The sequence below is a fragment of the Centropristis striata genome, chromosome 1 (genome assembly GCF_030273125.1).
Source record: "Centropristis striata isolate RG_2023a ecotype Rhode Island chromosome 1, C.striata_1.0, whole genome shotgun sequence".
Taxonomy (NCBI): domain Eukaryota; kingdom Metazoa; phylum Chordata; class Actinopteri; order Perciformes; family Serranidae; genus Centropristis; species Centropristis striata.
This window is the reverse complement of record NC_081517.1, coordinates 39,635,721-39,656,216: the sequence shown is the minus strand read 5'-3', so window position 1 is coordinate 39,656,216 and position 20,496 is coordinate 39,635,721. Positions and strand designations below refer to the sequence as shown.

Here is a 20,496-nt window from a genome sequence, read left to right as displayed (position 1 = left end):
CGTTCTCAGATCAACCGCCGCCAACGTGCGCGCTATCGCGAGACTTGGTTATGCTGCCTTTGAAGACTGTTGGAAAGGTTGATGTTTTTGATTTCCGTTATCTTTATACAGCAGCATGTTTAGATGTGCTTGTGTTGCTCCCCAATTCATCTGTACAAAACCATCTGTCAGGGTTGTGTCTGAGTACTTTTAAATGAGACCATTTTCTGTACAGTACACTAATTGAATATGACACTCCTTTGTATACAAAAGGGTAATCAATTATTGTATTATCACAGTGTGTTTCATATACGTAAAATGTATTGTAACAATATGTCAGCTGAATATATAACTTTTGTTTTGAACAGATGTTTAATAATGTTGTTAACAGGTGCATCTCAATAAATTAGAATATCATAGAAAAGTTTATTCATGTCAGCAATTCAATTTTAAAAAGTGGAAATAACACATTATATAGATCCATTACACACAGAATTAAACATTTCATATATTCATCATTTTAATTTCTTCTAATATATAATGATTATGGCTTACATTTAATGAAGACCTGAAATTCAATGTCTCAAAACATTTTTAATATATTACAATATATTACAAAATATTACAAAAGACTAATTTTAAAAAGTATGTTTGGTGAATGAGCGTAGTGTGTAGTGTAAAGGGCTTTGGATGAAAGCCCTATATAAGTGAAATGTATATAATAATATGTAATATTAGGGGAATGTTGGCCTCTGAAAAGTATGTCCATCTACATGCACTCAATACTTGGTTGGGGCTATTTGATCAACTGAGGATGTAGGCGATTTTATCATAGGTGGCCGGCGTCATAAGGAGATGATTTAGGTAATAAAAAAAACAATTTTGACAAAAAATGACTTAGGCGATTATTTTAACAGTGTGACGATAAGAAAGGGAAAAAAGGTGGCGGCAATGCACCTATAAGTTGGATGCCAGCCGCCAATTAAAATAAGAAGAAGAAGAAGAAAGGGAAAAAATAGCCGATCCCTTCAAAGCCGAGATGGACGAGGGGTGTTGAAGGCACCATATCAACTGTAAAGAAACGGCTTAAAGATGCCAATATATCTTCATGAGAATTTGACTAAATTTGTATCTTGTGATAATCTTGTGATTCAACGTCCTAAAAACATCGTGTCTTGAGTAACCACTGATTTTTTCACCCAAAATCTAACAAGGCAGTGCTGAGACGAAAATGTCTTCACATAAGGGTCCTACCAACTGCCCTGTCCATCGGAATGACGTCGGTGAACGGGTAATCAGCTGATACTGAGCGATGAAATGAACCAAAATAACTCGGTTTTATCTGTCAAAAGACGGTTTACATCCACCGACAAGTGAGGATAATCTGGTCCGACATTGTTGACATGCTTTATTTGGGTAAGTACTAACCGTTGAGCTTCTGTGTGGCGCTAACGGACGACGGTATTTATGCTAAGTCAGTGGTAGCAAACGTTACTCAGCTAACTGCAGGCCTGTTTGGTTGCTTTGTTCGCTTTTTGTGGTTGAATGGTGTTTTTAACAACTGTCGCCATGAAACGAGAGATCTGACTGCGAGGGTTTAGTTGTATTTAACATCCGAGCCGTGTTTAAACTGCCGGCTGTGTAGAAATATAACCGTTAACCGTTACAGTTAGCGTTAGCATGCTAGCCGCCTGTTTCCACACAACAGGCTCAGTTAACGGCTGGTCGCTCTGTAACATCAGCTGTAAAGTCACGTTAACCCTTATTTATCTACAGTCGATGTGTTAAACGCCTATAATGTACTGATTGTTTCGTTTTAGGGGCCAGATCGCTAATGCAAGTTGAACTGAGGACATTATACCTACTTTTTTACCCAGCTTGAGCTGTTCATTTATATCGTCACACTGTTCAAATAATCGCCTATGTCATTTTTTGTCAAAATTGTTTTTTTGTTGCCAAAATCATCTCCTCATGAAGCCTACATCCTCAGTTGATCAGATCATGTGATTTTACCCCTTTTAAGATCATAATTTCTTTGACAATTTGCCACATTCATAGGCATCAGATAAGAACCCAGCAAAAAAGAGCTAGAGGGAGATTGTTTAATTATCAGTTTAGTTTATCAGTGTTTTATTGTTGACACAGTTATTGGTAACACTTTACTCTAAGGTGTCTACATAAGAGTGACATGAGCGTGTCATAAACATGACATGGCATGTGTCATGAAGATTAATGCCACTTTGAAGTAACATTAATACTCATGATACTTGTCATGTCATGTTTCTGACAGGCTTGTGTGACTACTATGTAGACACCTTCAAAACTGAAGTATTACCATATCTTGCTTAAGTCACAAAGGCATGTTCAAAAAAAGTCATTAATTTCTCTTAAATTACATAATTTACACATAGTGTTATTACTATGCCAATAGCCATCCTCTGTTACATCCTTTTTGAGTGAAATAATCCATAGATGTCACATGTTACACTTTTGGTGAAGTTTTTTGTGTTTCCTGCAAAACTTGAAAAAATGAGTTAGGCGATTATTTTAACAGAGTGATGATATATTCATTTTCTTTTACTGTTTTATTTTTATTGGATTTCTGTCTTATTACTTACTGTATGTTTTTACTCTTTTGTAGTAGTTTTGTAGTGTAGTCTGTAATTATGACCAGTAACTGTTATGTTATTAAATTATTTATTTTTTTCTGTTTTTATTTCTGTAATTTAATATTTTTAACGACTTGGTATTTTACTGTTTTTTTTATTTGTATATCTGTGAAATTATTTACTGTATGAATGTATGTTTATGTATGTATGTATGTATGTTTATATATATATGTTTGTTTATGTTATTTAATCAGTTTACCTCTTGGTATAGGCTGCTGCCTCTGGTATTTGCTCAGTGTAAACTGAAAATTAAGACAATAATTGTGACTGATGCACTGAAGCCCCCTAATCATAACACCTGCTATAGACTGGGTAATTTTAAGATATTAAGAAAAACCAAAAAAAAAAGGTTACATAGCTACTTGTTTGAATTTGGCTCAGTCTAAAGAAATGAACATCTAAAGAAGATGTAATAACCTATTGTGCTTTACAGTTTCTTACATTCATACATTACATTGGTACAGAAAATATTACTCCATAAGAAGATGTATCAAGAGAAAATTAATCTACAACAATTTCTAAAATGATTAAGTTGTTAAAGTAATTGCTTCTGGCTAATCTGTTGTAAAACTCTACATCAATAGAGATGAACTTGTTAAAATGGAGTGAAAGATGCATAAAAAAACAAATTCGTCTAATAAGTTTTTTTTCGAGCATTATATTTAAACCAGATTTTCCAGTCTTCTGCACTGCATAAATGTGCTCAAAAAACAATATATAGTCACTTCACAGTAAAGTCTACGAGCCCTACATTCCAGTTGCAGCACATTGTTTGACTATGAATGCTGACAGTCTATACACTCGCCAACTGACAATGTGTGAAATCTAGTCTGCAGAAAGGACCCTGTGTGCCTATAGGCTTTTCCACTGTTAACATATTGACTTATCATAGGAGTAAAAGCACAGGCGTTACTAATAATATTAACAGGTTCATTTTAAAGGTTCTATTCTGTTCTTATATACCTGTACAGTACATGTACAAAAAATTCAAACTGGGAAATATTAAGTGCGGCCTGTGCATTTATTTTACCGGTAATTATGAGTGCAGAAGTTGTATGACTTTTTAAACAGTTTTTTAAACTTTTTTAAGTGTCAGCTCATTATTTCCCTTGTTTGCCTTTTACAGACCGTCATTATGGACAAGATTTTGGAGGGCCTCGTGAGCTCCAATCACTCTGTTCCAGTGAAGAGGGCCATTGTGAAGAAGGTTGTGGAAGCAGCAGAGAAAGAGGTGACAGAGGAGCAGTGTCAGGCGTTGTTTACTCTCACCACCCGCCTCATCTTACTCGGTGAAGATGCCTTCCAGAGGCAGATCGGCTTCCAGGTTTTGGAAGCCTACGCACGTTACCACCGCCCTGAGTTTGAGCGCTTCTTCAGCAAAGACTTTGTCCTCGGTCTTCTCCAGCAAGGCTATGGCCAGCTGGACCGCAAAGACCCAGCCATTATAGACTACATTCACTGCTGCCTACGGCTGCTCATCAGCTGCCCCTCGGTGCTCGAGATCTTCAGTGTGATCCAGGTGGAGGTTTTAAGGATGGTGTGTGAGCGCCCTGAGCCCGCTCTTTGTGCACACCTGAGCACTCTGCTGTCGGACTTTGTGCAGTGCATCCCGAGGGATAAGTCAGGCATTTTATTCTGCCAGCAGCTGGTGCGGACCATCAGTTACTTCCACTGCTTCGCCAGCCAAGAACGGGAGCTGAGAGAGTATGTAGGTCAGGTGACGAAGGTTAGCACACTGCTGCAAAACATCTGGAAGGCTGATCCAGCCACACTGCTTCCTTCACTGCAGGAAGTGTTTGCCATTATCTCTTCCACAGGTGAGACTCTTTCCGCCCCCCCCCTTCCTTTCTTCTTTCTGGCTACAATGCAGTAAGGTTTCAGTTTACAGGAATACAAAGAGAGCATATTTTGTACTTGTGCAAAAATATCTTTTATTTTTGGTAGGGTGTTGGCACACCTAGAATTAGGTGCATATATCTTAAATAAGCTAAGGATTTGAACAAATTTGAATTTTATCCATGTATTTAATTCCTTTCTAAAAAAAAAAGAGTGTTTGCGTTTGGCAGCATTTGGGACCATGGCTTTACCTCTTCCTCTATAAATCTAGGCATTGATACCAGGGTTGTTAGCACACGATTGAGCACCCGCCAGGAACACTTACCTTGTTTCCTTTTGGTTTAAAGGGCCCTGCCAATAGCTGACTTTGATCTCTAAGCTAAGTTCTCTCATTTGTATAGGGCCAATGTTCATCCAACAATATTCAGTATTATTGACACGCTGATTATTCTCCTTTTTAGAGGTAGTGGCCTCATTTTTCACACTTGTCATTGCTTGGAGCAATTACCTTTGAATCCATTGATTCAAGCAGTGCTTTTTCCTTCAAGGGTAAATGTTGAAAAGCATTAGCTGTGAGGGCGAGCTCAGAACACTTCAAGCTGCAGTTCTCTTGTTGATGGTAAATGTAAGGGATGTCCTGAGACACCTGTGCAGTGTTGCGAGTGACTGAACTGTGGAGCAAAATGAACAAACAGCAGGCAGCAGTTTCAATTAAATAACCTAGTAAGTGAGCGATGCGGGCAGAGCCGCTTTACAGCAGTGTCAAACTGATCCATGGTAGGTCCGGTGTGGCTGCAGGTTTTCATTCCAGCCAAGCAACAGTTCACCTGACTCAACTGACTCAAATACCTGAACTGTCGTAACTCAGTTGATTTGTTGAAACAAAAGGAAAAGGTGGGGTTGTGTTAGGGGTGTGCCAAATCGTATCGTTCACAATAATATCGGTATATTTTTTTTATGGTTAAAAAAAATGCATATCATGATATTGGCAACGTTCTTACTTCTTGATGTAGTGGTTAAAGTTGTTTTAATCACAAAAAGCTACTTACTCCCTGTTGCTAAACACATGCAGCTTTCAAAATAAGAGCACAGTGTGTTAAGAGAATCCACCACAGAATTTACAAGAAGACTATCAAAATAAGATGCCTTAAATAAAATATACAAGAACCTTTATTCTCCTTTACAAAATGTCATTAAAATATGCCCCCGAAACCCCTAAATAGTTATTTTTATTATTTGCTCATAATCAAGAGTCAAGAGTAAATTCTTTTGTATTTGGCAACTGCTGAGATTTGCACTTCACACTACATTTTAGATTTTTAATTATTTATATAGACTAAAAAAAATCATATTTTCTATATCTTTTTAAGTATTTCCTAATATCGTCAAGAATATCGTTATCGCAAAAATAGCCTGCAATATCGTGATATTCTTTTAGGGCCATATCGCCCAGCCCTAGGTTGTGTTGTTATGTATCATTTCTACTTTGATTCATTTTTTGTAGACCCCTCCTTTGACCCATCCATTGCTCTGGCCAGCCTGGTGCAGCACATCCCCGTCCAGATGATCACAGTGCTCATCAAGAGTCTCACCACAGACCACAATGTCAAAGATGCAAGCATGACTAAAGCCCTCTGCAGGTAACCTCTCACATCTAATCATCCAAGATGAATGTTCCTATAATGTTACCACATTTTCTGTGCACATTATTTACACTCCAAATACTTTTCTCTATCTAGGATGATTGACTGGCTCTCTTGGCCTCTGGCCCAACATGTTGACACCTGGGTCATTGCTCTACTGAAAGGGCTGGCTGCAGTTCAGAAGTTCACTATCCTCATAGATGTCACTCTGCTTAAAATTGAACTGGTTTGTAATGCACACTCGTCATTTTGATTCATTACAGACCTCAGGAATATGCTAGACGCAAATTGCATGCATCTTTTAAAGCTAAGCAGATGTTAAACTATCGTAATAATTAAGCTAGACTGCAGCAATTACTCTTAATGTTATTTTACCCAGGGCTGAGCTCCAGCTTTAGGGTTCCCTTGGATGCTGGAAAACACTTGAATTTTAATAAGGTGTTTCCAAAGTTCTGGCTCTGTCAACAGGCAACACATTTTAAATTAAACATTGTGTTGTTTTCCTTTAATTTGTTACCCTTCTGGAGAATGTTGTCACAAAGAGTGTTTGGTTGTTTAAAGCACAATAACCTCTAGTTTAATGTCATGAAGAAGTGAAATAATCAGTATATTATATTCTGTATGTACGGTTCTATAATAACTATGTACTATATATAAATATTTCATTTATATTGTGCTGGAAAAGATTGAAGAGCAGCTTGAAAATGTTTGAAAAGGGCTTGAATTTGACTTTGGAAAAGGTTTAGGAACCCTGCGGTTTGTATGTATGTATTAACAAAAAACAATTTTTTTTTACCCATAGGTATTCAGCCGTCTGTGGTACCCCATTGTGCGGCAGGGGGCGCTAACTGTGCTCTCACACATGCTGCTGAGTTTCCAGCATTCTCCTGAGGCGTTCCATTTGGTAAGGGATCTCTTGCCTCCCCACAGCCCATTTCCCTCTCATATGGCCACTTTATTGGTTTTCTCATTTTCTTCCTTTCTGGCTTAAATTACTTCAAAGCTATGTAGACTTCTTTTCCCAGAACCCCAGCCTCGGCACCGCTCTCTCACTAATGATGTGTGAAGCACTTAAATGCAGTGCAATGGCCCTTGAGTTGGCCAATTTCATTAGTATCTAAAAACATGAATAGTCTGAAAAATACTCAGCAAATGAGACCGAACCCTCTGGGGGGTTCCTGGTGTGCGACTACCCTCTGGCTGACCGTACTGGATATATGCATGATTAATATTAGCACTGCCATTCAGCACCACAGTGTCCTAAACATTTTTCTCACCCCTCACCGTCCCAGGTTGTTCCACATGTGGTGCATCTAGTCCAGTCTTTGAGGACAGATGGTCTCCCCACCAGCAAAGCTTTCTTGCTGCAGTTCACCGAGCTCATACACTGCATGATGTACCAGTACTCCGGCTTCCCTGACCTCTATGACCACATACTGGAGGCTATCAAGGTAAAAGAGCATACTAAAAATGTTGTCCTAAATGTATATATGTATTTAAGAAATTATTTCTTAGTTTCTTTTGTTCAGACAAGGTAAGTAGGAGATGTTTTTACCTGACATGTTTCGACTGACAACTTCAGTCTTCTTCAGAGGTGTCAGCTGATCGCTGTGACGTGTCTTTTTGTGGAGTTCCTCATAGGGCGTGGTCAACCTGACAACTGGCAGGTCTGTCAGGTTGACCACGCCCCCCGGCGACACGTCACAGCGATCAGCTGACACCTCTGAAGAAGACTGAAGTTGTCAGTCGAAACATGTCAGGTAAAAACATCTCCTGCTTACCTTGTCTGAACAAAAGAAACTAAGAAATAATATTCAGAAGCAGACAAAATGAAATTGCTGTTAATATTTAAGAAATTGTTCATCAGCAGTTACCTCAGAAGCTTGTTTTCATTGCATACATGATCAAAAGCTTTACTTGTAAACTTCTTAAATGTGCCTTCTCTCTCAATTCTCAATTCAGATATGCTTTATTTGCATGAAGGTTCAAGATACATTTGCCAAACCTAAACAGATTTTACACAAGAAACTAAATGCAGAATGCACAAATAAACTTTAAACACATCACTATTTTACAGATAGGCCAATCAGAAACATCTACTGCAGAGTTAGCATTCAACATATCTGCAGCTAATATTACTGATTGATTTTTCTCCTACATAAATGGGGCAGGTTCTGATGATCGGGGGAAATGGATAAACTCTGCAGATAGCCTCTCTCACATCCTTGTAATGCTTTGCCTGGAAACCAGACGAATCTGCAGACTCATTTTTTATTTGCTCTGGCAGATGAGTCTGGTCCCTCTCCCATCCGAGACAGATTTACAGCAGTTCTCAATCACAACCATTTATCTCATATGAGGCGAGTTTAATATGATGACTGGCGTCCAGTGCAACTCATTAAACTCAGATCAAACTGTCAAACTAGTGTACTGATCAAATATGAATCAAGATTATATTACTGGGTTGCCTATTTCTCGGCTCAAATGTTTTCAGAAACACATTTTGATGACTGTTGAGAAAGAAAGAAAGTTTGTGACCCTGCCACCATTTCCTCCTGCTTATACTGATAACTGTAGGTCTTTCCAGAGGCATTTTCGTCCAGGCACATTAATAACGTGGTGATCACAAATGATCTGAGAGCATTCCCAAATTAGTTTGGTGATGCCAGGCCTATATTTCTCACAGTATAGAAAGATGTGAAAACTAATAATTCATATAGATAGATAGATAGATAGATAGATAGATAGATTACTTTATTCATCCCCGAAGGGAAATTCGGTTGTCACAGCAGTCCGGTATTCAGGTACAATAAAAATAAATACAATAGAATAAAATAAAATACTGAGGTAGCATAAATAAAAACAACAATAGAAAAAAACACAGAATAGAACAGAACAAGGACACTTAAGAAGTTAAAAAAAAAAAAAAAAGCAGATCAGTTGGTAGGATGGTTGACAAGATGAAGGTAATTATACTGATGATATGATGGCACCAATGCTATAGTGACTAGACGGTATATAATAATAATAATAATAATAATACAGTATATAATATATATATAATATAATATAATATAATGTGTAATAATAAATAATAAACAATATAAAATGAAATGAAAAATATAAATAAAGTAATTATAAGTAAAATAAAATAATAATTATAAAATAATATGATCTGTAATATATAATAATAGTAATAATAATAATAATAAATAAATAAGGCTGGTAAAGCCTTTATATGAATATTGTAATCATCATAATTAATAATTTCAATTTGCCATCTCAGGATCTCCCAAAACCTGGAGAAGAGAAGATCAAGCTGGTGTTGAATCAAAGTGCCTGGACGTCCCAGTCCAACTCATTTGCTTCGGGTCCTCTAAAGCAAGTTGGGAAGTCTGAGACTGGCAAGACCGGCCTGGTCAACCTGGGGAACACCTGCTTCATGAACAGCATCATCCAGACCCTCTTCATGGCCACAGAGTGAGTTGTGTATGCACAAACACACACACACAATGTTTTATCTATTTTTATATTGAAACATTAAGGCATAAATATGGGCAGTCTGAGTGTAGTTAACCTTTTGTTTTTCCCTCAGTTTCAGACGACATGTTTTATCATTACATCTAAATGGTTCCAACACACTAATGAAAAAGCTCCAGCTTCTCTTTGCTTTCCTTGCACACACTCAGGTTAGTGTTGTCCTGTGTAATATATATTACAGAATATTGTTACTGATGACTACAACAACAATTTATGACACGTCGACTCTGTGATGCATGTCTGTTTCCTGCAGAGGGCAGCATACGGCCCCAAAAACTTCTTGGAAGCATCTCGGCCTCCCTGGTTCAATGTCGGCTCTCAGCAGGACTGTTCTGAGTACCTCAGATTTCTTCTAGACAGGTACGACCTCACTCCAAGCAGATCGGATCGATCATAATGGGATTGCGTCAAGTCAGTGTGTCAATATGAAATGCAAAATTGCTTTTCCTTTATTGTTCCCCTTTGGCAAATGAATGAAATGAGGCAAAATTATAGATCGTTAGTAAGCCATTTGTGTGTCACTGAATACAAAATAGAAAAAAAGGAGAATAAACAAGCCTTTGCTATTAACAGCACAGTTGTGAGTGTTGAGTGAGAATGACTGATGGAAGCTGTAATTTCTTTAGAAAGGGTTTAGAAAAAAATAGTGGTAGACTATCACAGCAGTGGCACAAATTAAAATTAGGGTTGTCAAGCGATTTGAAAAAGAAAAATCGAATTAATTGCATGCTTCCTGATTAATGAATCTAAATCAATTTAGTGGATAAATTGGTTAATCTGTCAAAGGTAGAGTTACCACATTAAGTGTCTGAACGCCTGTTTGAGTGAAGCTTCATGCCACTGGTTGTTCACACTGCTTAGAACAAAGGTGATATTTCAGGCTTGAAGTTCTCAGAAAGTATGAAAATTCCTTATTCTAGGAACTACACAGAACACTGCTCCTATAAGCTAATGTGATTAAATGTTCTTCTGCGTCTATCATGTTTGTCAAGCTACTGACATTGTATGTCCAGTGACTTATGGGGGCAAAAATCTAGGGCACAATATAGTATTTCTGGTAATTAAATAAATAAAGTTAGTATGAAGTAGCCACATGGTAAAGGCTATTTTACACTGCCACATGCAAGGATCAGACATAAATTGTCATCCAAATGACAAACGGTCATGGAAAAAATAATTAGCCCACCCTTGTTTTCTTCAATTTATTTTCCATTGTAATGCCTGGTACAAATAAAGGTACATTTTTTTGGACAAATATAATGTTGACAACAAAAATAGCTCATAATGACTTTGGTTATTATCAAGACATGGAAAATTTGAAGAAAACAATGGTCTAATTTTTTCCATGACTGTATAATTAAATGAAATATTGCCATCATGAGTTAGGGCTCATGGATTTTATATATATATATATATATATATATATATATATATATAACCAATCCTTAGATCAAGGGGCATCATAGAGCTGCATTTTCTTTTCTTTTTTTATGTTATTAATTGAAATTAACAATTATTTTGAGACCCCTCATTAAAATCTCAGATGTATTCTCTCCACTGTCTCCTGATCTGAAGGTTGCATGAAGAGGAGAAGACACTTCAAGTCCTGGAATCCGTTAAGCCAAAGGTTGCGTCCCCTGTCGACACAAGCAGCAAAGACCCCACAGGTCAAACGTCCCCAGAAGACAATGACGAGTCATCTTTGACTCCAGCAGAACTCAAACCAGAAAATGACGGAAGGACTTTGATAGAAAGGATGTTTGGTGGGAAGCTGGTCACAGGTATTCGCTGTATGCAGTGTAATGGCATCTCTGAGAAAGAGGAGCCTTTCACAGACCTCTCTTTGGCCTTCTGTCCTTCTGCCACCTCTCAGGGCAGCCCCCAACCAGAGGGCCCCTCAGAGGAGCCCAAGGTCCTCTGCCAGGGATCCGTCAACGGCGGCAGTGAAATCCCTGAGCCAGGCTCAGCCAAAGCCCCAGCGAGCAGTGTCCATTTTGTGCCAGTGACAAACGAGCCTCCCCTCTCTGTGCCTGACCTGGTGAACTATTTCCTCGCACCGGAGATCCTGGATGAAGAGAATGCCTATTTCTGTGAGAAGTGTAGCTCCCTCCAGCGGGCAGAGAGGACCATGAAAGTGGTGTCAGCTCCTGAATACTTGATCCTCACCCTGCTGAGATTCTCATACGATGCCAAATGCCACGTCCGGAGGAAAATTTTGGACAACGTCACTTTCCCGCCTCTCATGAGACTTCCTGTACATGCCCATTCAATGCCTACACAGTGTTCCTCTTCTACCTCTTCCCCTCTGCAAGTGGACTCTCCCGAGAGCAGCGAAAATCTGGCCAAGAAGCTCAAACCATCTCAGAAAGATGAGGAGGAAGAGGAGAAGGAGAGGATAGACGGAGCGGAGCAGATAAATAGAGGAGGAGAGATGTTAGTCCAGTCAGTGCCCTACGTCCTCAGCTCAGTGGTGATGCATTCTGGGATATCATCCGAGAGCGGCCACTACTATTCTTACGGTCGTAACATTAACGGAGCAGATGGAACACAGCATCCAGCCAATCATTTTGCCCTCGCAGATGATTTGGGGAACGGCCAGGCCGAGTGTAGCCTCTCCACTTGCTCAGCTCTCTCAATTCCACCCGAACAAGGAGACACGCTACCTAACAGTGGCCAGGAGGCAAAGGATTGGCTGCTGTTCAATGATAGCAGGGTGACATTCACGTCCTTCCAATCGGTGCAGAACATTACAAATCGCTTCCCCAAGGACACAGCCTATGTGCTCATGTACAGGAAACAGGAGCAACCAGGGCAGAACATAAATGGTGGACTAATGGCAAATGGAAGGAGATTGAGTGCTGAGCCTCCCCTGCAGAAAGAACTACTGGATGCTATTATTAAGGACAACAAGCTGTATTTACAGGTATGTGGGGGTGAAAAAAAAAAACATACCTCTCCCACATACAGGCATTGTGCTACCCATTTAAAATGAGTCCCAATAAATTATAGCAGTGAATTCGAGCCAAGTGTGAAGCGATTAGCATTAGAGAAAGTCTTTAATCTGCTGCTAAGAGGTTCATTCGATATTTTAAGGTGAAAAACACTGATTATTTTTCATGCTTTACATGCATTTGACGCATAACATCATTACCACTAACCCCTCAAAGCATGAGGTTATTATGAAAGTCGAGGGCTGTACAAGATCCTCTCAGGTGGAAAGAAGCTGAAGGAAAACAGATTTTTTCAGATGACTAAGAGCCTGCAGAGTATAGGATTTTTTTTTTTTTTTTTGACTGAACTTGAAGCCAAATCTGAACTGTCCTGTTATAAGACGTGAGGTGTAATTTCACGAGTCATTGAACTGTGGTGTGTTGAGTTGACTTTCCAGCGCACTTGTATGAATGACTATATCACCTCTAGAGGGTGCTGTAATAATATCAAGTAATAGTGGATCACTGTCAGTCACACTGAACTACACTCATGCTGAATTAACTCTTAGGATTATATTTGAGCTGTTTCCATGTAAAACATAACCTGAAACATTTCTCTTTGCCCCTTGCTCTCAACAGGAACAGGAGCTCAGTGCTCGGACCCAGGCTCTCCAGGCCCCTTCATCCTCCTGCTCATTCAGGCCCAACGGTTCAGACGACAATAACCCACCAGGGAGCTGCGGCCCATCTGGTGGAGGTGGAGGGGGAGGGGGCTTCAATACCATTAGTAGACTGGTCTTCTGAAAGAAAAAGATGCTAGCAAGATGAACTGGCACCAAGAGAGTCCTGAACTGTATCAAACAGGAGCCTGAACTGTCCATACCATAGATGTGCATATAATAACCTCATGAAAACAACACTGAAGTGATATAAAAACACACACATACACACACACAGAGCATCTGAGCTGATCTGATTTGATTTTGTTCAGACTAAAATAGTTTTTATACCACTGTTATAGTCATAATTTAATAGTATGAGTTATTTATATTCTTTTTTTTGTGATCTCAACATTGTAATCTTTCATTAATCCTCTGGATTTTAAAACTTGAGATGGGAAATACTTGGTGCAAATGTATTCTCTTCCTTAAAAAAATAACTTTTGCATACATTGATAAATATGTGGTTAAGTCGATAACACGCTCATATTATCTGGCTTGTCAGAGTGTTTGTTTATAATATTACCTCATACACATGCACACACACATATGCACATAAATGCATGTGCACAGTACAGACCAAGGCATTCAACTGTAAGATAAACAGACTTTTTTGATTTGTCATATTTCTGAACAGGACCTCTGTTTACTTTTCTGATTTGCATGCAGCTTTTCTTCACAAGCTGTTGAGTTTGATTTTCATGATATTTGACTCTCTTCGATGTGTGCTTTGCTGTGTTTTTACAGGTTTCATATCCCATGCAATAAATGTACATATGACCTAAAATATCATTCTGAATTATCATGGAATACAAAACTATATGTTGAAAATGTAATACTATATTTGGGAAATCTCCAATATAAAGGCATTTTCAATATAAATATTTACTGCTGTCCTCCCATTTATAGGTCACGTGATCTACAGAGAACTAAATTACCATTCTGTGAACATTTGACAACATTTAAGCATATTTTAATGTATTCCTCTGATTTGATCATTCAGGGAGATTTTGTGTTCATGCTGATTTTATGTGCCTTTTGTTATTCAATGCCGATTTTTGAAGAGAACTTGTCAGGATACACCTCAGCTGTATTGTTTTAATATTCATAATGGATTCACCTTTCCCCATGGTAAAAACAAACCAGTATTTGTTGTTTTGTCTTACTTAACCTGACAGGTTATTTAAGGTAATGTTAATAAAGTGGATTGTTTGCAAAGAGGTGGACAGATGTTGGGGACCTTATGAATATATGTAACATGATAATACAAACTTTTAAAAATAAGATGAAAGGCAATTAATAAATACTCGAGTGAAGTCAAGACAAAGCAGCAGATGATTTCTGGAAACTTTGTATGAATTTCTGTGGAAATGAGTCAAACCCCACAGTCGTGAGGGTGTTGTTATGCTCGAGCATACCTCAATGTCTGCGTGACCTTTCTTGACACATTTCTACTGCAGAGAATTTATTGACCACTGGGAGCCATCTCCACCACGACAACACCGATTCCAAAGAAGCTGGGGCATGTGGAAAATGCAAATAAAAAACAATGTATTAAATTCAGAATTATAGAATTGTATTTACAAAAGAGAAGTGTATCAGTTTGAACATTTACCTCTTAAAACTCATCTTCTCTGGTAGGTTTGTGGAAGCTTATAACAGGAGAAGTGTAAGGCTGAAATGCCATATGAGGTTCCACTTGAACAGTATCATCTACTTTCTGCCCTTGTGCTTATTAAGGATGTGGCTAAAACAACTGAAACTACATCAGTTTAAAAAAACAATGTTTTTTGTCAACCCCTACCCGCTTTTGGGCAGTTGGGCTTCAAGAGATTAAATGTGCTGTCTTTGTACAGTTTCAACTGAATATATGTTGATTTAAGATAGTGTCCCAACTGTTTTTGAAATGAGTTTGTATCTTGACACATAAGCGACTTTGAGTACCCTTTAAGCAGTGATGGAAGAAGTATTCAGATCCCTTACTTAAGTAAAAGTACTAATACAACACTATGAAATTACTCCACTACAAGTACAAGTCCTGCATTCAAAACTTACTTAAGTAAAAGTACAAAAGTGTCAGCATCAAAATGTACTTAAAGTATCAAAAGTAAAAGTACTTGTTATGCCGAATGGACCCACTCAGATTGTTTTACATATTCTAAATACCTTATTACATAATTTGTATTGATGATTTTATGTAAGCAGGGTTTTAATTTTGTAAAGATATGGCTCATTTAAGTACTTAATATACTGTTATAAGATTAAATAAAATAAAAAAAGTCTAATCACCTTAAATTGATCATATGTTTTATGTTGAATCTCGACCTGAAAAGTAACTAAAGCTGTCAGCTAAATGTAGTGGAGTAAAAAGTACAATATTTGCCTCAAAATGTAGTGGAGTAGAAGTACACATTTACAGAAAATAGAAACACTCAAGTAAAGTACAAGTACCTCAAAATTGTACTTAAGTACAGTACTTGAGTAAATGTACTTACTTACTTTCCACCACTGCCTTTAAGAGCGCTATAAAAATCAAATGTATTATGATTATTATTATTATTGTTACATCTGTCCTTTTTTATTATTTTGTTTTGGGATAGATCAGCTTCTGTACATAATGTATTTTACTTCTTGCAGTTTATAGAGACCGTGTCATCACCAGGGCAAGTTTTCTTCTGGGAGCTAGATCAAATATGGATTTGCAAATAATACATTTTTAAAAATTGATTATTGGTTCAAAATGAAAATGGTTTAATGATAAATTCAGTATGTTATTGATACTGCAAACCTCAAGAATTCCAACTCCAAACATGCAGATATTTAGTATGGAAGCAACATTGTTGATTTAAAAGAAAAACAGAACTTTACTTTGTTGCACAAGTCTTCAAAATAAGCACATATATCATGTTTTTTTGCCTTGATTGCAGAAAATATTTTTGCCCAAATGGAAGTGAGCATAAACAAAGCGGGGGCTGAAAGAGGAACTGGCAAATAACATGCAATCACCACATATTCCCAGAGGCATAGGACAAATGACAGTTGTAATGTAGCAATTGCAAATTGTTAGCAAAGGTGCCATTTATTGCTAATTAGCAGTTGACAACACTCCAGTAGCAGAAAGCTTTTAAAGGACATTCGGGGGAACAATCAATGATTCTCAATTATTAATCAACCAAACCATTACACTTTTCTCCTCACTTTTGTTGAAATTTTAATTCAATTATATATTATTCTCTTAAAATGTTACGTCCTTTAAGCATTTTATGATACTGAAAAAAATTGCATGTTGCCTACAGCAAATCCACAGTAAATAAGGCCTGGTTTGTTCATCCATTGCGGCTACAACTAAGTTATAATCTGCAACTCAGATGTCCTCATTTGAACACATTGATGCTGTAGAGCCCACATAAGGTTACGATTTATGCCACTTTAAAGCACAAAAACATTAAAGACAGCTTCACAAACACAAATGCCTCTTACACATACCAATCTCATGGAGCAAGCTATTACATGTTGTGACACGTGCTAAATATATGGTATCATGAAAAATAATTAATTAACTGGAATTAGTGTGTTGTGTCTACAGCCTTTAATTTCTCCCTATTTCTTCATCAATACCGAGGCTGTTGAAAGAGGTAATGTGCCTGTACAATGGCAAAGTCATTAATCACAGTCTAACAGGGGACATCCTTTGGGGGAAGTGTTTACCATTACAATAGCATTCCAATAAGATTCCTCAGATACCTTTCTGAGTCTACAGGGATCACGTAGTTGCTAGTGGATTAGACTTGTTTGGAATGCTCTGTTGAATCCAGTAGCCTTTATTGATCACATATGATAAACCAGATCAATTTTAACCTTTGAAATGCAAATTTTTTTATCGTACAGTAGCCTATAAAATTACTGATCTAGAATTCAGTTCAAATTAAAAAAAATAAAATGCAGAGAAAAATAATTCCCTGATATAAGTATATAGTTTCAAGGCCATGTTAACACATAAAAAACCCTCTAAATGTTATAACAATAAAATGTAATTTCTAATGATACCACAGGAGAAAAATGACCAAATATTACACATTCGAATAGATAAGTATGTATTTTTTCCATCCTACTATTCTAATGGCATTACATTAATTATATGGCGAGTTTTCTTTAGGGAATAAACACGCATTATGGATAGTGTAGTTTACACGTGCAATGATTTCTTGGGACCTGTCGGTTCATACTGAGGTGGGTCCTTTCTTTGTCTTTCGTGCAACTGTCTGAGTCCACTTTTTATGTTCACCCAGAGGTGCATTTGGCTCTAGTGCACCATGTTTCACATACCAAACTGCCCTACGGTCATTTGTTGTTTTTGGGACGGGACACAAACCATTGTTGAACTACATGTCCCATGGTTGAAGCTCCACAGTTCTCCCTGCACGCTGCCGCCTCCCCATTTCGTCCTCCAAAGTAGTAACAAAGCAAACAGAGCTACAAGAATGTGACATCCGGTAGTTACTTTCAAAACATATCTCCCAATGACAGATATCACGTCGAGAAAACATATTGAAGAGATGTGTAGTGTGCCTCGTATAGGCCCCCACATTTTCCCTTGAAGAATGTATTTTTTTTTTTATTAAAAAAGGCGCTTTTACCAATTAGCCACAATTCCCGAAAGGTTAAATCAATCAGTATATATATTTATAACTGCTTAATATCAACATAACAAGATTAAAATATCAAATTAACATGTAATTTAACTTTGTTATTTTATAGTGAACATTGGCAGCCTATGATATATATCGTCACACTGTTAAAATAATCGCCTAAGTCATTTTTTGTCAAAAAAAATATTTTTTTGTTTTTTTCTTTTTTTGCCTAAATCATCTCCTCATGACGCCGGCCACCTATGGTAAAATCGCCTACATCATCAGTTGATCAGATCATGTGATTTTACCCCTTTAAGATAATGGCCTATGTCAAGTGTGTGACTTAAGCGGATTTATTATGCCTAAGTCAAAATAAAATGTGACACTTTATTTTGAATGTGTCTACATAGTAGTCACACAAGCCTGTCAGAAACATGACATGACAAGTATCATGAGCATTAATGTTACTTCAAAGTGTCATTAATCATCATGACACATCCCATGTCATGTTTATGACACGCTCATGTCATATCTCTTATGTAGACACCTTCAAAATAAAGTGTTACCATATCTTGCTTAAGTCACAAGGGCATGTTCAAAAAAATTGCCTCTTAAGTTCCATAATTTACACATGGTGTTATTACCATGCCAATAGCCATCCTTTGTTACATCCTTTTTGAGCGAAATGATCAATAAATGTCATATGTTTCACTTTTGGTGACGTTTTTTGTGTTTCCTGCAAAACTTGAAAAAATGAATTAGGCGATTATTTTAACAGGGTGACGATATAATAGCATTAGATGGCTGTTGAAACTAACGTTCAGAAAATACAAATCTTTATTTTGAAGGAATCCCTACACATCCGGTCGTTAGCCGTTAGAGCCGTTAGCTTGACTTCGCCATGTTTCCAGAGGAGGGTGAGTTTAGGGAAAGACGGAGCCACCCTGTCAATCACAATTAAGGAACCATGGGAGTAAACTAGTAAGGAAGCTCGGCGGAACCACTGTGTTTACGGTGAAGATTGTTTTAATTTGCGCAGAAACGACAACTATGCACCGGTACAGCGTGGGACTTTTCCGTCTGCTCTCGCCAACTGGGAACCGCTCCACTTTGACGGGAATTAGCAGCATGAGGCGTTACATATAACAACAAAAACTTAGCGACTTTCAGTTGCCTGCGCCTATTTTTTTGCCCCCACAGCGAACAAAATACACAAGTCGCAGTTGATATTTGTACAAAAGGCGGTGCCGCGGAGGTTTATATGCACTCCAAGCTCAGGATATACCCGTTTATTTGACTACAACTCGTGGAAAATCTGGTCTGTGCATTTCAGAGAACTGCCTGGTCGGTGAGTCGACTTTCGAAGAAGGAGTGACGGTATTTATCTCCAAAACACCAAAATACTACAGTTGAACTTTTGTATTTTAACTTCACCGTTTGAGCGTTGTGTCTACGTTTTTTTTCTTCTTCAGGTACACGAAGACACTCCCAAAAACAAACGAAGCCAAACAGCAATCCCCGCTCCAACTCCAGGGAGAGCAAGAAAGGAGCAGATATGAGTGGGGGAGATGTGGTGTGCTCAGGGTGGCTGAGAAAGTCTCCTCCTGAAAAAAAGTTGAGACGTTACGTAAGTGCACTTCATATCCTATTTGTTACATTGTAATAAAATAACCCATTACACAAAACGTGCCAGCTCTTCCTCTGACACTTTTCATGTGCACGCTTGGACGCAGTGTCAGACATGTGTAGGCCTCATCTCGTGTGCATTTCTACATTTAAGTTTTTTACTATTTTCTGAACCTGAAAGTCTGCACAATTGATCTGAGGTCAGTTTGCATTGTAATCCCTTGCAGCTAGAGTGATTCTAACATGAGTAAAGTCACTCTTACTATTAGTATTGTTTTGCTAAAGGGACATTGTTGTTGTTTTGGGTCAAACTAGAGGCTTTTCCTTTTCCTTTGAGACAGCCTCCTTAATGGCTCGTTCATGTCACCACCCAGCAATCCAATCTTACAGCTTTACCTCTGAGGATTTGTTTTTTTCTTGGACCTATAACACAATGCATTGATTACCTTTGGAAGCAATGCTTGTGCAGCCATTGTCAGTACTCATGTGTCAAAGGTGGTGGATGGTCACGCCAAGGGTTAAATGATTTACAAAACAACTGCGGGATACATCAAAGGATGACCCCATTCCTGCAAACAGTGTTTATAAGAAGTTGCCAGTTGTGCATAATGAAGTATGAGAATAGTTGTTTTTCAAAGCTACTATAATTAATAATGTTTACTGCCTTAAAGCTGAATGATTACTGCTACGCTCTGACGCTCAGGCTTCTCACACACATCATTCAGTCTTTAAAGTAATTCATAATCACAGAGGACAATACATTTCTCTTTTTCTGCCAATATTTTTTATCACTGGCAGTGAGTTATCACTGATTTGTCTGCGATTCTTTCTGTTTATTTATTGTGCACCTTGAAAAAAATGTCAGTTGACAGCAGTGTTGATGCAAAAGCAAATAGCTACAGTAGCACATGGTAGCTGTCAAG

General features: G+C 37.9%; 2 protein-coding genes across 6 annotated transcripts in view; both read left to right on the top strand.

Moving 5' to 3' along the window:
- Positions 1-1,071: 1,071 nt before the first annotated feature.
- On the top strand, positions 1,072-14,105 carry usp38 (ubiquitin specific peptidase 38). The gene is made up of 11 exons (XM_059342137.1): positions 1,072-1,395; positions 3,775-4,465; positions 5,989-6,124; positions 6,224-6,353; positions 6,930-7,031; positions 7,420-7,578; positions 9,414-9,607; positions 9,723-9,816; positions 9,921-10,027; positions 11,243-12,590; positions 13,237-14,105. The coding sequence occupies exons 2-11, from the start codon at positions 3,784-3,786 to the stop codon at positions 13,399-13,401; spliced, it is 3,117 nt and encodes a 1,038-aa protein (XP_059198120.1). The 5' UTR covers positions 1,072-1,395; positions 3,775-3,783; the 3' UTR covers positions 13,402-14,105.
- A 4,773-nt stretch (positions 14,106-18,878) lies between these two features.
- gab1 (GRB2-associated binding protein 1) overlaps positions 18,879-20,496 on the top strand; it is a 64,724-nt gene continuing 63,106 nt past the window's right edge. For 4 of the 5 annotated variants that reach the window (XR_009394960.1, XM_059342104.1, XM_059342080.1 and 1 more), the window contains exons 1-2: positions 18,880-19,324; positions 19,420-19,574. Coding sequence is in view for 4 of the 5 variants with exons in the window: in XM_059342104.1 (XP_059198087.1) it covers positions 19,503-19,574 (72 nt within the window). In the remaining variant the exon portion in view is untranslated. Of the gene's footprint in view, positions 19,325-19,419; positions 19,575-20,496 lie in introns of all 5 variants that reach the window. The other variant, XM_059342089.1, reaches the window with a different exon arrangement.